Source organism: Antechinus flavipes, chromosome 2, assembly GCF_016432865.1.
Source record: "Antechinus flavipes isolate AdamAnt ecotype Samford, QLD, Australia chromosome 2, AdamAnt_v2, whole genome shotgun sequence".
In the NCBI taxonomy this organism is placed as follows: domain Eukaryota; kingdom Metazoa; phylum Chordata; class Mammalia; order Dasyuromorphia; family Dasyuridae; genus Antechinus; species Antechinus flavipes.
Window position 1 is genome coordinate 661,677,953 of NC_067399.1, and position 17,303 is coordinate 661,695,255.

General features: G+C 38.1%; 1 protein-coding gene across 1 annotated transcript in view; it reads right to left on the bottom strand.

Annotated features, from left to right (window-relative positions):
- LOC127552119 (solute carrier family 22 member 15-like) overlaps positions 1–17,303 on the bottom strand; it is a 209,923-nt gene that overhangs the window by 72,035 nt on the left and 120,585 nt on the right. Inside the window, exons 7-8 of the mRNA XM_051982594.1 lie at positions 12,651–12,791; positions 8,125–8,210 (exon numbers count right to left, since the gene is read on the bottom strand). Coding sequence (XP_051838554.1) covers positions 8,125–8,210; positions 12,651–12,791 — 227 coding nt within the window. The remainder of the gene's footprint in view (positions 1–8,124; positions 8,211–12,650; positions 12,792–17,303) is intronic.

Below are 17,303 nucleotides of genomic sequence, written 5' to 3' on the forward strand. Positions count from 1 at the left end.
AAGAAAGAGAGATCTGGGAGCATGTCTAGTCCAGGGCTCTTATTTTATGGATCAGAAAACTGAAGCACAATCAGTAATTGGTAACAGTCTCCAAATCCAGCATCTCTGTCTGGTGCAACAATGAGCTCCTAGCTGATATTGGTGAGACTCAGCATTGGGGGCTGAGGCTCCAAAAGCACCAGAAACCTTCTAAATGAATGCCTTGCTAAGCTCTAAGAAAGTTCTATAAATGTAGAAAAAAGAGAGATTTGGGAGCTTGTCTAGTCTCTTATTTTATGGATCAGAAAACTGAAGCACAATCAGTAATCAGTAACAGCCTCCAAATGCAGCATTTCTGTCTGTTGCAACAATAAGCTCCTAGCTGATATTGGTGAGACAGAAACCTTCTAAATGGATGCCTTGCTAAGCTCTAAGAAAGTTCCATAAATGCAGAAGAAAGAGAGATTTGAAACTTGTGTAATTCAGTGCTCTTATTTTATGGATCAGAAAACTGAAGCACAATCAGTAATCAGTAACAGTCTCCAAATCCAGCATCTCTGTCTGGTGCAACAATGGGTTCCTAGCTGATATTGGTGAGACCCAGCACTGGGGGCTGAGGCTCCAAAAGCAACAGAACCCTTCTAAATGAATGCCTTGCTAAGCTCTAAGAAAGTTCCATTAATGTAGAAAAAAAGAGAGATCTGGGAATTTATCTAGTCTCTTATTTTATAGATGAGAAAACTGAAGCACAATCAGTAATCAGTAACAGCCTCCAAATGCAGCATCTCTGTCTCGTGCAACAATGAGCTCCTAGCTGATATTGGTGAGACAGAAGCCTCCTAAATGAATGCCTTGCTAAACACTAAGGAAGTTCCATAAATGCAGAAGAAAGAGAGATCCGGGAGCTTGTCTAGTCCAGGGCTCTTATTTTATGAATCAGAAAACTGAAGCACAATCAGTAATTGGTAACAGTCTCCAAATCCAGCATCTCTGTCTGGTGCAACAATGGGCTCCTAGCTGATATTGGTGAGACCCAGCATTGGGGGCTGAGGCTCCAAAAGCACCAGAAACCTTCTAAATGAATGCCTTGCTAAGCTCTAAGAAAGTTTCATAAATGTAGAAAAAAGAGAGATTTGAGAGCTTCTCTAGTCTCTTATTTTATGGATGAGAAAACTGAAGCACAATCAGTAATCAGTAACAGTCCCAAATCCAGCATCTCTGTCTGGTGCAACAATGGGTTCCTAGCTGATATTGGTGAGACCCAGCACTGGGGGTTGAGGCTCCAAAAGCAACAGAACCCTTCTAAATGAATGCCTTGCTAAGCTCTAAGAAAGTTCCATAAATGTAGAAAAAAAGAGAGATCTGGGAATTTATCTAGTCTCTTATTTTATAGATGAGAAAACTGAAGCACAATCAGTAATCAGTAACAGCCTCCAAATGCAGCATCTCTGTCTCGTGCCACAATGAGCTCCTAGCTGATATTGGTGAGACAGAAACCTTCTAAATGGCTGCCTTGCTAAGCTCTAAGAAAGTTCCATAAATGCAGAAGAAAGAGAGATTTGAAACTTGTGTAATTCAGTGCTCTTATTTTATGGATCAGAAAACTGAAGCACAATCAGTAATTAGTAAGTCTCCAAATCCAGCATCTTTCTCTGGTGCAACACTGAGCTCCTAGCTGATATTGGTGAGACAGAAACCTCCTAAATGAATGCCTTGTTAAATACTAAGGAAGTTCCATAAATGCAGAAGAAAGAGAGATTTGGAAGCTTGTCTAGTCCAGTGCTCTTATTTTATGGATCAGAAAACTAAAGCACAATCAGTAATCAGTAACAGTTTCCAAATCCAGCATCTCTGTCTGGTGCAACAATCGGTTCCTAGCTGATATTGGTGAGACCCAGCAATGGGGGCTGAGGCTCCAAAAGCACCAGAAACCTTCTAAATGAATGTCTTGCTAAGCACTAAAAAAGTTCCATAAATGCAGAAAAAACGAAAGATCTGGGAACTTGTCTAGTCTCTTATTTTATAGATCAGAAAACTGAAGCACAATCAGTAATCAGTAAGTCTCCAAATGCAGCATCTCTGTGTGGTGCAACAATAAGCTCCTAGCTGATATTGGTGAGACCCAGCAATGGGGGCTGAGGCTCCAAAAGCACCAGAAACCTCCTAAATGAATGCCTTGCTAAGCTCTAAGAAAGTTCCATAAAGGTAGAAGAAGGAGAAATTTGGGAGCTTGTCTAGTCCAGTGCTCTTATTTTATGGATCAGAAAACTGAAGCACAATCAGTAATCAGTAAGTCTCCAAATGCAGCATCTCTGTCTGGTGCAACAATGGGTTCCTAGCTGATATTGGTGAGACCCAGCATTGGGGGTTGAGGCTCCAAAAGCACCAGAAACCTTCTAAATGAATGCCTTGCTAAGCACTAAGGAAGTTCCATAAATGCAGGAAAAAAAAAGAAAGATCTGGGAACTTGTCTAGTCTCTTATTTTATAGATCAGAAAACTGAAGCACAATCAGTAATTAGTAAGTCTCCAAATCCAGCATCTCTCTCTGGTGCAACACTGAGCTCCTAGCTGATATTGGTGAGACAGAAACCTCCTAAATGAATGCCTTGTTAAATACTAAGGAAGTTCCATAAATGCAGAAGAAAGAGAGATTTGGAAGCTTGTCTAGTCCAGTGCTCTTATTTTATGGATCAGAAAACTAAAGCACAATCAGTAATCAGTAACAGTTTCCAAATCCAGCATCTCTGTCTGGTGCAACAATGGGCTCATAGCTGATATTGGTGAGACCCAGCAATGGGGGCTGAGGCTCCAAAAGCACCAGAAACCTTCTAAATGAATGTCTTGCTAAGCACTAAAAAAGTTCCATAAATGCAGAAAAAACGAAAGATCTGGGAACTTGTCTAGTCTCTTATTTTATAGATCAGAAAACTGAAGCACAATCAGTAATCAGTAAGTCTCCAAATGCAGCATCTCTGTGTGGTGCAACAATAAGCTCCTAGCTGATATTGGTGAGACCCAGCAATGGGGGCTGAGGCTCCAAAAGCACCAGAAACCTTCTAAATGAATGCCTTGCTAAGCTCTAAGAAAGTTCCATAAAGGTAGAAGAAGGAGAAATTTGGGAGCTTGTCTAGTCCAGTGCTCTTATTTTATGGATCAGAAAACTGAAGCACAATCAGTAATCAGTAAGTCTCCAAATGCAGCATCTCTGTCTGGTGCAACAATGGGTTCCTAGCTGATATTGGTGAGACCCAGCATTGGGGGTTGAGGCTCCAAAAGCACCAGAACCTTCTAAATGAATGCCTTGCTAAGCACTAAGGAAGTTCCATAAATGCAGGAAAAAAAAAGAAAGATCTGGGAACTTGTCTAGTCTCTTATTTTATAGATCAGAAAACTGAAGCACAATCAGTAATCAGTAACAGTCTCCAAATGCAGCATCTCTGTCTGGTGCAACAATAAGCTCCTAGCTGATATTGGTGAGACAGAAACCTCCTAAATGAATGCCTTGCTAAGCACTAAGAAAGTTCCATAAATGTAGAAGAAAGAGAGATTTGGGAGCTTGTCTAGTCCAGTGCTCTTATTTTATGGATCAGAAAACTGAAGCACAATTAGTAATCAGTAACAGCCTCCAATTGCAGCACCTCTGTCTGGTGCAACAATGGCTTGTAGGTGATATTGGTGAGACAGAAACCTCTAAATGAATGCCTTGTTAAATACTAAGGAAGTTCCATAAATGCAGAAGAAAGAGAGATTTGGAAGCTTGTCTAGTCCAGTGCTCTTATTTTATGGATCAGAAAACTAAAGCACAATCAGTAATCAGTAACAGTTTCCAAATCCAGCATCTCTGTCTGGTGCAACAATGGGCTCATAGCTGATATTGGTGAGACCCAGCAATGGGGGCTGAGGCTCCAAAAGCACCAGAAACCTTCTAAATGAATGTCTTGCTAAGCACTAAAAAAGTTCCATAAATGCAGAAAAAACGAAAGATCTGGGAACTTGTCTAGTCTCTTATTTTATAGATCAGAAAACTGAAGCACAATCAGTAATCAGTAAGTCTCCAAATGCAGCATCTCTGTGTGGTGCAACAATAAGCTCCTAGCTGATATTGGTGAGACCCAGCAATGGGGGCTGAGGCTCCAAAAGCACCAGAAACCTTCTAAATGAATGCCTTGCTAAGTTCTAAGAAAGTTCCATAAAGGTAGAAGAAGGAGAAATTTGGGAGCTTGTCTAGTCCAGTGCTCTTATTTTATGGATCAGAAAACTGAAGCACAATCAGTAATCAGTAAGTCTCCAAATGCAGCATCTCTGTCTGGTGCAACAATGGGCTCCTAGCTGATATTGGTGAGACCCAGCATTGGGGGTTGAGGCTCCAAAAGCACCAGAAACCTTCTAAATGAATGCCTTGCTAAGCACTAAGGAAGTTCCATAAATGCAGGGAAAAAAAAGAAAGATCTGGGAACTTGTCTAGTCTCTTATTTTATAGATCAGAAAACTGAAGCACAATCAGTAATCAGTAACAGTCTCCAAATGCAGCATCTCTGTCTGGTGCAACAATAAGCTCCTAGCTGATATTGGTGAGACAGAAACCTCCTAAATGAATGCCTTGCTAAGCACTAAGAAAGTTCCATAAAGGTAGAAGAAGGAGAAATTTGGGAGCTTGTCTAGTCCAGTGCTCTTATTTTTTGGATCAGAGAACTGAAGCACAATCAGTAATCATTAACAGTCTCCAAATGCAGCACCTCTGTCTGGTGCAACAATGGCTTGTAGGTGATATTGGTGAGACAGAAACCTCCTAAATGAATGCCTTGCTAAGCTCTAAGAAAGTTCCATAAAGGTAGAAGAAAAAGAGATTTGGGAGCTTGTCTAGTCCAGTGCTCCTATTTTATGGATCAGAAAACTGAAGCACAATCAGTAATTAGTAAGTCTCCAAATGCAGCATCTCTGTCTGGTGCAACAATGAGCTCCTAGCTGATATTGGTGAAACAGAAACCTTCTAAATGAATGCCTTGCTAAGCTCTAAGAAAGTTTCATAAAGGTAGAAGAAGGAGAAATTTGGGAGCTTGTCTAGTCCAGTGCTCTTATTTTTTGGATCAGAAAACTGAAGCACAATCAGTAATCATTAACAGTCTCCAAATGCAGCACCTCTGTCTGGTGCAACAATGGCTTGTAGGTGATATTGGTGAGACAGAAACCTCCTAAATGAATACCTTGCAAAGCTCTAAGAAAGTTCCATAAAGGTAGAAGAAGGAGAAATTTGGGAGCTTGTCTAGTCCAGTGCTCTTATTTTATGGATCAGAAAATTGAAGCACAATCAGTAATTAGTAAGTCTCCAAATCCAGCATCTCTGTCTGGTGCAACAATGGGCTCATAGCTGATATTGGTGAGACCCAGCAATGGGGGCTGAGGCTCCAAAAGCACCAGAAACCTTCTAAATGAATGCCTTGCTAAGCACTAAGAAAGTTCCATAAATGTAGAAAAAAAGAAAAATCTGGGAACTTGTCTAGTGTCTTATTTTATGGATCAGAAAACTGAAGCACAATCAGTAATCAGTAACAGTCTCCAAATGCAGCATCTCTGTCTGGTGCAACAATAAGCTCCTAGCTGATATTGGTGAGACAGAAACCTCCTAAATGAATGCCTTGCTAAGCACTAAGAAAGTTTCATAAATGTAGAAGAAAAAGAGATTTGGGAGCTTGTCTAGTCCAGTGCTCTTATTTTATGGATGAGAAAACTGAAGCACAATCAGTAATTAGTAAGTCTCCAAATGCAGCATCTCTGTCTAGTGCAACAACGGCTTGTAGTTGATATTGGTGAGACAGAAACCTCCTAAATGAATGCCTTGCTAAACACTAAGGAAGTTCCATAAATGTAGAAGAAAGAGAGATTTGGGAGCTTGTCTAGTCCAGTGCTCTTATTTTATGGATCAGAAAACTGAAGCACAATCAGTAATCAGTGACAGCCTCCAAATCCAGCATCTCTGTCTGGTGCAACAATGGCCTCATAGCTGATATTGGTGAGACCCAGCAATCTGGGCTGAGGCTCCAAAAGCACCAGAAACCTTCTAAATGAATGCCTTGTTAAGCACTAAGAAAATTCTATAAATGCAGAAGAAGGAGAAATTTGGGAGCTTGTTTAGTCCAGTGCTCTTATTTTATGGATGAGAAAACTGAAGCACAATCAGTAATCAGTAACACTCTCCAAATCCAGCATCTCTGTCTGGTGCAACAATGGGCTCCTAGCTGATATTGGTGAGACCCAGCAATGGGGGCTGAGGCTCCAAAAGCATCAGAAACCTTCTAAATGAATGCCTTGCTAAGCACTAAGAAAGTTTCCACTTGAAAAATCAGTTTTTTAAAAAGACCATTCATTCTATTAATTCAACCAGCATTCACAATGAGCCTGTTACTGGAGCAGTCTAGACAGTGAGGAAGGTGCAAAGATATATAAGACATAGTCTGATTTCATGGATTCCAGCATTGTCTGATGGACTTTTAAAAGATCACAAAATTCTCCCTAGACAGGGTAGCTCATCCATCCAGGGATAAGATTCATCTGGGGAGGGCAAGTTGAGTTTTAAACTTCATAGGGATATTGTCATTGATGCACCATTTATTTAGTGGTCCCTTCCTATGAAGAAAAAGCCTCTTTCCAAAAGCTGAGTACAGCTGGGAGTCAGAGGACCTGGTTTTAATTCTTCATCTGATGCATGACCCTGTGTGCCTCAGTTTCCTCCTCTGAAAAATGGAGATAATTGGACTAGGTGGTCTTTAAGACCCCTCCTTGCTGGAAAAGTCTTATGATTCTAGCAAGAGATGAGACATCACAAAAATAACGACGTAATAGGCTCAGCAACTGGTGATGTAATCCCAGAGCTGACTCTGATTGGATAAGCACACTGCAGCTGGAGCCTTCTTACCATGGAGATAAACAAGAGAAAAAGGAGGGGGATTGCCGCAGGAGTAAGCTTTCTCACCGGAAGCTGTAACTTGCCAATCTTGGGGGAGTGTTCTACTTCCCCTCCAAACAAACAGAGAACTCAGCTACGGCCTGGCCCTGAGCATTTTCTCAGTGACATCATGCTGCCTTCTTCCATCCTCCACAAGGGGCTGGCTCAGAGCCGAGCACAAAAAATACATATTGCACCAAAATGAAGTGAGATGGGAGGGGGGAGAAAAGAGGAGAAAGGCAGAGATTGGGAAAACAAGGAAGAGAGGGTGAGAAATTAATTAGAAGAGAGGAGAGGAATATTAATAGATATCCTTCTAACAAGTGATGCACTTACTTAGTCACCACACAGAAGAAGGAATAACAAAGATCTAAAATGGCAGGAAGCAAAGGACAGGATTAAAATAAACATATTACTTCATAGTTCTCTTAAATCAGGCAGTGAGATTTTCCATGAATTTCCATTCAAATATCAATGGAGAAGATCAATTATCAATAAACATTTATTAAGTGCCTATCATATACCCAGACACTATGTTGGTTGGTGCTGGGATATGAAGACAAAGGACAAGCTTTACTCTCAAGAAGTTTAAACTTTAGGGATGTCCTCCCCAGGCTGGCAAATATTAAATTACTTGGATTGTCTCCCATTTGCTTACTTTTAATAACAACTCCCTTCTGTTAATTTGAATGATCAAGAGGTGGATGGAGAGTTTAGTGGACAGAGAGCTGGCAGCAATATCAGGACAGCCTTAGTTCAAATCTTGCTTCAGACTCAGACACTCTGGGCAACAAGTCATTTAATTTCTCAGAGCCCCAGACAGTCTCTAAGACTATCTGGTGCTGACTAGGTGTTAATCTTCATTATATGAGAGTCCTTTCCAGGACTTTGCTATACTAATGAAATCAAAGCTCTGATTAAGGAAAAAAAGATGAAGAGATTGACCTGTACACATACTAAGCACTTAATAAATGTTTGGTAACTGATTCCATTGTAAAATTAGCCAGTTTCTAAGGATTATTTAAAAAAAAACTTGTTATAAATTTTGAAATCACTAAGTCAATGAACACCATGGATATTTTCTAGATCTCCCTCCCCACCATGTTACTAAAGGATTTTTTAAGTTCTGAGAATTTGTGGGTGATAATCTGATTCCTCTCAGAGCAACAGGTTTTCATACATCCGATTATTTGCACATACCTGAACGTTCGCTTAAGAACATGGTCAACATGCAGGCAAATCCCGCAAAAATGAGAAAAGCAGAGGTGGTTTTCCGTCTCCCTGCCCTAGAAGAAAAAGCACACAAGGTCAGACGTGGCAGATGGCACACTTTGCATGGCGGCTGCCTTCATTTCCACAAGTAAATAACGTCAGTGAATTCTTGGCCCAGTCTGGAGTGCTTGGCTGAGCCAAAGAAAGCTGTCCATCAAGCTCATGGATCCTACTGTGCACCACCTGGGCAAGATGCAAATAACTTAGACCGATAGAGGATTAAAATCTTGCCCCAAAAGAATTGAGGATAGATGCCCACAGCGAATTGGCCAGGCTTCAGCCCCTCCAGTCTCTTGATAAATGTGAAATCTGCTTCTCAGGCAAATGAGAGCATCTCCTATCAAGCTTAAGCTGTTGCTATCTAGGGACAAAAAGGAGGGAGAGTGCTGCAGAAAACTGGATTCAGAGTCAGAGAATCAGGGTGCAATTCTCACTTCTAGTCCTTAGCACCTGTGTGACTTTGGCCAAATCAGTTAACCATTCTAAGTCTCAGTCCCTTCACCTGAAACATCCTTGACTTGCTTCCCATTTCTGAATCTCACCATAGATAATAAAGCAATAACAGTACTAAACATATATGCACCAAGTGGTATAGCATCCAAATTCCTACAAGAGAAGTTGAGAGCTGCAAGAAGAGATAGACAGCAAAACTATACTAGTGGGGAACCTCAACTTTGTTCTCTCAGAAGTAGATAAATTGAACTACAAAATAAATAAGAAAGAAATTAGGGAGGTAAACAGAATGTTAGAAAAGTTAGATGTGATAGATCTCTGGAGAAAATCGAATGGAGACAGAAAGAGTATACTTTTTTTTTCTCAGTGGTTCATAGAACCTATACAAAAATTAATCATGTATTAGGGCTTAAAAACCTCAAAATCAACTGCAGAAAGGCAGAAATAGTAAATGCATTTGTTCAAATTATGATGCAATAAAAGGCCAAGGGAAAATAGACCAAAAATTAATTGGAAACTAAATAATCTAATCCTAAAAAATGAATGGGTAAAACAGCAAATCATTTCTCAATTCGTTCATCTGTAACATCCTTGATTTGCTTCCCATTTCTGGACTTCAATTTCCTCAACATCAAATCAGGAAACTGAACTAAATGATCTTTGGAATCCCTCTAGTTCTAAATCCTATGAGAACTTGTAAAAGACAATGAGGAAATAGTGGAAAGAGTTTGAAATCTAGAATCTTCATCTATAAAGATCTGGGGAGAAAGGGGTGTCTTTGTGGAGGACATTTCCTGGCAAAGATCCTGATTTGGGCATTGGAAAATCTTGGTTTTAATCCCATTCTTTCCACTTCTTGTCTCTGTGCCCTTAAATCAATTATTTAAGTCCTCTGAGTCTCGGTTTCCTTTGTTTATAAAAGGGGAGGACTGGGCTAGAAGAAGAAAGGACAGTCAAAATTCAGGACCAAGAAAAAAAGATCATCTTTTCAAAGAGCAAAATGCTTTCACCAAATCCCAATCAGATTTTACTGAGGCTTTGATCTGGAAACACGGTTTCTTCCCCATCACTTCACCCAGGACAGCTGAAATGATGTAAATGGAAGGAGTGGTCAATTTCCAAGAAATTTAATTTCAACTCATTCCCAGAATTAACAAATACAACGTGAGAAGGACACATTCCAGGAGAGCCAGGAAAGGGTATTCTGGAAATAATTTGTCTTGTGTGAAAGAAAAATAACTAACTAATAATAATGAGCAAAGAGCCCGGCAAACGTTTTATTTTCTCTAATGACCATAATTAGTATGAAATCTTATTATCTATATTACTCTCTTTCACAAACTCTAGAGTTTGGATGAACTTTTATGGTTCCCACTCACAACCTTCTAGCTCTTTGCCCTCTCAGTCCCCGTGTCTGGAATGTACTTCCTCCTCACATCCATCTCTTCGAATCTCTGTTTTCTTTAAAGTGGCATTTTTTACACAAAGCCTCTAAGAATTCCTCTAGCTGCTAGTGTTTTCCAGTCCCAGCTCCCACTGTCCTATATCTATTTTGTATATATTTATATGTGTAGACATTGTCTTTCCTGGGAGAATGTAAACTCCTTGAGAGGCAGATTTTTACTTTTTTCTTTGTATTTCTAGTTCCTAGCCCAGAACCTAGAATTCTTAATAAGTAAGTACTTAAACAATACTGTTGTTGTTGTTGTTGTTGTTGTTGTTTTAGGCTAAGTAATTGGGATTAGGTGACTTGCCCAGAGTCACACAGCTAGGATGAGTTAAGTGTCAGGTTAGATTTGAACTGAAGTCCTCCTGACTTCAGAGTCAATGCTCTCTATGCACTGGGCCATCTTGCTGCCCCTTAACAAATACTTATTGATTGACTGACATTTAATAAAGCATTCAAAGATCTTCAAAGTTCTGACCATATATTATCTCATTCAAATCTCACAACCACATTGTGAATGCTACAATTATTATGATTTCCATTTTATAGATAAAGGAACTCAACCTGAGAGAGGTTAAGTGATAAAGTTCCCACAGCTTAAAAAGTAGCTGTAAGAATCAGATGTGTATTCAATTCTGGACCTTGGCAAAATCATTTGATGAAAGATGATTGAATTTGGAGTGGGGGGGTTTGGGTTTAAATCTGTATTCTTTGTCACTCATTTCCTGTGAGACTTTGTCCAAATCCCTCAATCTATGTGTGCCTCAGTTTCTTCATCTCTAAAATGTAGAGATTGGATTAGATGATGTGCAAATTCGTTTCTCCAAATCTGGACTCCTAGAAGTTTTACCTAAATCCAAAGTGAGAATCCTGCCAACTACATCCTAACTTCAAATAAGTATTTACTGCCAAGAAACTGGAAACTAAGTGAATATCCATCAGTTGGAGAATGGCTGAATAAGTTATGGTATATGAATGCTATGGAATATTATTGTTCTATAAGAAATGATAAGCAGGATGATTTCAGAGAAGCCTGGAGAGATTTACATGAACTGATGCTGAATGAAATGAGCAGAACCACCAGCAGAACCACATTGTACCCAGCAATAACAAGATTATACAATGATCAATTCTGATGGCCGTGGCTCTCTTGAATAATGAGATGATTCAGACCAGTTCCAATGGTCTTGTGATCAAAAGAGCTATCTACACCCAGAGAGAGGATTGTGCAAACTGAGTATGGTTCACAGCATAGCATTCTCACTCTTTTTGTTGTTGTTTGCTTGCATTTTATTTTCTTCATCATTTTCTTTTCTGGTTTGATTTGATTTTTCTTGTACAGCATAATAATTGTATAAATATGTATGCATATATTGTATTTAATATATATTTCTACCATATTTAACATATATTGGACTACTTGTTATTTAGGGAAGGGGAGTGAGAAAAGGAGGGGAACTGGAATACAAGGTTTTGCAAAGGCTAATGCTGCAGAATTATCAATGCATATGTTTTGAAAAATTAAAAGCTTTAATAAAAATTTTTAAAAAGAAGTACTTACTGCCATTAAGAACTCATTAGTTCTAATCTTAGCATATAAAAAAGTTTGCCAATGACTTACTTTCTAAAGTGGACTTTCTGAAAACTTTGAAATCTTACATATGCACAAGCAAGTTTCTAATTCCTTGTTGGTCAAAATAAAGTTAATTTACTTTCTGTTGATGTTTTAGATGAAGCCTTCCCTGATTCTTCCACTTCTTAGTGTACTCTTGGCTTTCTCAAACATTTGGATTTACTTCTCTGTGGACAGGGTGATTTCTCCCTCTTAGAATGGAAACTTCTACAAGGCAGGGTGTCTCTCACTTTTTCTCTGTATCATAGTGCTATGGCAGGAGACTCCCTAAGCACTGAGTGGGTGTTGCCTCAGGCAAATTGAGCTCCTTTAAAGACCTTATCTTTTCTGATTTTTCTTGTGCAGGAAGATAACTATAAAAATATGTATACATATATTGGATTGACATATATTTTAACATATTTAACATATATTGAACTACCTGCATGGGAAGGGGTGGAGGAAAGGAAGGGAAAATTTGAAACAGAAGGTTTTGTAAGGGTCAGTGTTGAAAAAAATTACCCATGCATATGTTTTGTAAATAAAAAGCAATAATTTAAAAAGATGTAACTCATAAAAAAGACATTATCCTAAAAAGGGTAAGGTCTCCCATTGTATTCAAAGCTATCACCAGTCCTCCTAATCTATATCTTGCTCTGAACCCAGATGGCTCTGGAGAAGAAAGTGAATGCACAGCCCTCCCTCACTTAAATCCAAATCACTTGCATGGCATGGAATCACCTCCCTGAGATCATGGTCCTCTAGGAGAACAAAGAATAAATAACAAAAGGTACTTAATCTGTTTCTTAAATTGAACTGATTTAAAGTTTCTTCTCAACTATAGAATGGGTTGCTTTGGAAAAGCAAAATGATCCAAGTTTCTCCAAAGAAGCATTTTTATAGAGCTATGAGAGAAAATTAGTCACTCAAAATAATACATACCAAGGTTTCTCAATGAAGTAAACGCACAGAGGGCATGCTGGGACTTCCACCAGACCATACAAAGCTATATTCAGGTACATATTTCCTTTGTGTTCACCAGCATTCAAGGTAAGGCCATAGTATACCAAGCTACAAACATACCTGAAAACATCCATTAATGTTAATATCAATTAGTATTGGTCACATGCCACCCCCCCCTTTATTGAATTTGAAATATATCAGGTTTTTAATTTTTTTTTTTGGTTACCATATTACCTTGCTATCTATTAAGCACTCCAAAACTTTTTTCAGATCAATGGCTTCTTGGCCACATCTCCTCTATCTTGCATTTGTGAAATTGACTTTTTATAACCTAGGATAAGATCTTACTCATATCTCAACTAAATTTTACTTATCAGAGTCAAACCCAACATTCTAATTTGTTGAGTTCTTTTGGAAACCTGATGGTATCATCCAGTGTCATAGCCAGCCCTCCCAACTTTTAGACATCTGAAAACTTGGCAAGAATTGCACTAATGCCTTCAGCCTGGTCATGAAAAAACACAAGACAGCACCAGACCAAGCAGAAGTCACCACAGCTCTCCTTCCTCTAACAATGCTCTTTGGGCACAATCATCCAATCAGTTCCAAGTTCATCTAATTGTGCTATCTTCTCATCCACATTGATCCATCTTTTCCTCAAAACTTTTTTCAAATACTTTAATTCTATAACTGATCTTCTAGGTTAATAACACTATCAAAAAAGGAAACAAGGTTGGTCTAATATAACCTTTTCTTAATGAAGCCATCCTCATTCTTTGTGATTGCTGCTTTCTTTTCTTGATTAGGGTTCACCAACCTTGCTTTTAACAATGCACTCTAGGGGGGTGGGGCGGAGCCAAGATGGCAGAAAGGACACACGATTCTTTCTGAGCTCTCCTATTGCCCTCACACTAATTATGATATTCCGCCTCTGAAATAGTGCTGGGCTGACACAATCCACGAATGTTGGGAGTGCAGCAAATTATCAAAAGAAGATAATTTTGAAGACCACCAAAAAAGGTCTGTTTTGGTTGGGAGTGGGAGGAGGCCAGGAACAGGCAGCGAGGCAGAGCACAGAGGCCAGCTCACACTGAGCAGACTGGGGGCGGGGGGCGGTCTCCAAGGGTGGAGGGGGGTAGAATCTACAGGGAGGACTCTACCACAGTTTTGGTCACTCTGCCCTAGTTGCAAGAAAGTAGATCATCAGAGAAGTTATAAAACATCCAACACAAACACAAAAGGTAAAGAGTGAACCCCAAAGCACCAGAGCCTCATGAGGCCATACCCACCCAGCACCGGGAGTGAATCAGCATGAACCCAGGGTTGCTGCTGCCGCTTCCTAGTGTCTATAGAGGAAACTTGTAACTTCCTTGCCCTAAAAGCAGATCCCAACTTTTGTTTTTTAAATGAGTAAAAAGGGAAAGTGAGCTCTAACTATAGACAGCTTCTATAGTGAAAGAGAACAGATTTCAAACCCTGAGGGCACAAAAAGCAGATTGTCTCCAGATGAAGCCCCAAAGGGTGATATAATCTGGTCCTCACCATGCAAGACTTCCCTAGAAGAAATTAAAAAGCATCTTAAAAGAGTGCTAGAAGAAAAATGGGGAAAGGAAAGGAAATTTTTGCAAGAGGGTTTGGAAAAGGCATATATAACTCATTAAAAAATAGATTGGAAAAAGAAAACAACTCCCTGAAAAACAGAATTTGTGAAATGGAAAAGGTAAAGAACTTCTAGGAAAAAAAGAATTTGTGAATTGGAAAAGGTAAAGAACTCTCAGGAAAACAGAATTAGTGAATTAGAAAAAAATAACTCCTTAAAAAATAAAATTGGCAAAATGGGAAAATATTCCATAGAACAAAACAACTCATTTAAAAACTTAATTGGACAATTACAAAAAGAAATGTAAAAAGTAAGTAAAGAAAATAATTCATTAAAAATCAGAATTGAAAAAAAATGGAAATGAATGACTTGAGGAGACATCAAGAATCAGTCAAGCAAAACCAAAAAAAAAAAAAAAAAGTGAAAAACCTACTTGGGGAAACAACAGACATGGAAAATAGATCTAGGAGAGATAACCTAAGGATTATTGGACTCCCTGAAAATCATGATGAAAAAAAGAGCTAGACACTATTTTTCAGGAATCATCAAAGACAACTGCCCAGATGTCATAGAATGCAGAAGGTAAAATAGCCATTGAAAGAATTCATCACACACCTCTTGAAAGAGACCCCAAAATTAAAACTCCAAGGAATATTGTGGCTAAATTTCAGAACTATTGGACCAGGGAAAAAATATTACAAGTAGCCAGAAAAAAATACTGAGGAACCACAATAAGGATTACTCAGGATCTAGCAACTTTCACATTAAAGGATTGAAGGACCTGGAATCTAATATTCCAAAAGGCAAAGGAATGCTGTCAAAAATAAACTACCCAGCTAAACTGAGAATTTTCTTCCTGGGAAGAAGATGGACATTCAATGAAACATGTGAATTCCATTTATTTCTGATGAAAAAACCAGAACCAAACAAAAAATTTGACCTCCAAATATAGGACTGTTTCTGTTATGGATATACATAGAGAGTGCACATATAATTTGATTTTACTGCTATAATATGAAAAAGGAACTGGAAGTGGAAAGGAGATTGTACCAGAAAAAGGGATAAGTGGAGTTAAAAAGAGGGAAATTACATCTCAAGAAGAGGCAAAGGAAACCTATTGTATTTGAGGGAAAGAGAGAAGGGGGAGGAACATTGTGTGAATCTTACTCTCATCAGATTTGGCTCAAAGAGGAAATATTAGACATATTTGTTTTACAGAGAAACTTCTTCACCTTGTTGAAAAGTGGGAGGGGGAAAGCAAAAAGAAAAGGAGTATTTTAAATAGAAGGGAATACAGAAATAGTAGGGTAAAGGTATAAGAAAGGGGCAGGGACTCTAAAGGAGGAGAGATTCTAAAGGGGGAGGGCTGCTTGAGGAAAGTGGTGCCCATAAGTTAAATACTGGGGAGAAGTGTGAGGGGAAAAGGAAAGAGAAGAGTATAATCTGGGAATAATAAGATGGCAGGAAATATAGAATTAGTAGTTGTAATCATAAATGTGAATGGAGTAAACTCCCCCATAAAGTGGAGGCAGATAGTAGACTGGATTAAAAGCTAGAATCCTACAATATGTTATTTACAGGAAACACATTTAAAGCAGGATGATATATACAGAATAAAGGTAAAAGGCTGGAGCAGAATCTATTATATTTTAGGTGAAGTTTAAAAAAAAAGATCAAATCAAGCAAAAATAAAAATTGAACTAATTAAAAGAGATAAGGAAGGGCACTATATCTTGCTAAAGGGTAGCATAGAGAATGAAGCAATATCAATATTAAACATATATGCACCAAATGGTGTAGTATCTAAATTCCTAAAGAAGAAGTTAAAAGGGCTGCAAGAAAAAATAGACAGCAAAATTATACTAATGGGAGATCTCAACCTTGCACTCTCTGACTAGATAAATCAAACCACAAAATAAATAAGAAATAAGTTAAAGAGGCAAATAGAATACTAGAAAAGTTAGATAGGATAGATCTTTGGGAAAAAATTGAAGACAGAAAGGAATACACTTTCATCTCAGCAGTTTGCAGAACCTATACAAAAAATTGACCATATCTTAGTACATAAAGACCTCAAAATCAAATACAAAAAGGCAGAAATAGTAAATGCATTCTTTTTAGATCGTGATGCAATAAAAACTACATTCAATAAAAAGCCAGGAGAAAATAGAACAAAAAGTAATTGGAAAGTAAATAATCTCATCCTAAAGAATGAATGGGTGAAACAGCAAATCATAGACACAATTAATAATTTCATCCAAGAGAATGATAATAATGAGACAACATATCAAAATTTGTGGGATGCAGCCAAAGCAGTAATAATGGGAAATTTTATCTATAGAGGCTTACTTACATAAAATAAAGAAAGAGAAGATCAATGAATTGGGCTTGCAACTAAAAAAGCTAGAAAAAGAGCAAAGTAAAAGTAAGCAAAGCAAAAGCAAAGTAAAACCCCCCAAACAAATACTAAACCTGAAATTCTAAAAATAAAAGATTAATAAAATTAAAAGGTAAAAAAAAAAAACTATTGAATTAATAAATAAAACTAAGAGTTGGTTTATTGAAAAAAAAAACAAAATAGATAAGCCTTTGGTAAATTTGATTGGAAAAAGGAAAGAGGAAAATCAAATTGTTAGTCTTAAAAATGAAAAGAAAGCACTATCCACCAATGAAGAGGAAATTAGACTAATAATTAGTAGTTGCTTTGCCCAACTTTATGCCAACAAATTTAACCTAAGTGAAATGGAAGAATACTTACAGAAATATAGGCTGCCCAGATTAACAGAGGAGAAAGTAAATTGCTTAAATGGTCCCATTTTAGAAAAAGAAATAGAACAAGCTATTAATCAGCTCCCTAAGAAAAAATCCCCAGGACTAGATGGATTTACATGTGAATTCTACCAAACATTTAAAGAACAATTAATTCCAATACTATGTAATCTATTTGAAAAAACTAGGGAACGAAAGACTCCTACAAAATTCCTTTTATGACCCAGACATGGTACTGATGCCTAAACCAGGTAGGGCAAAAA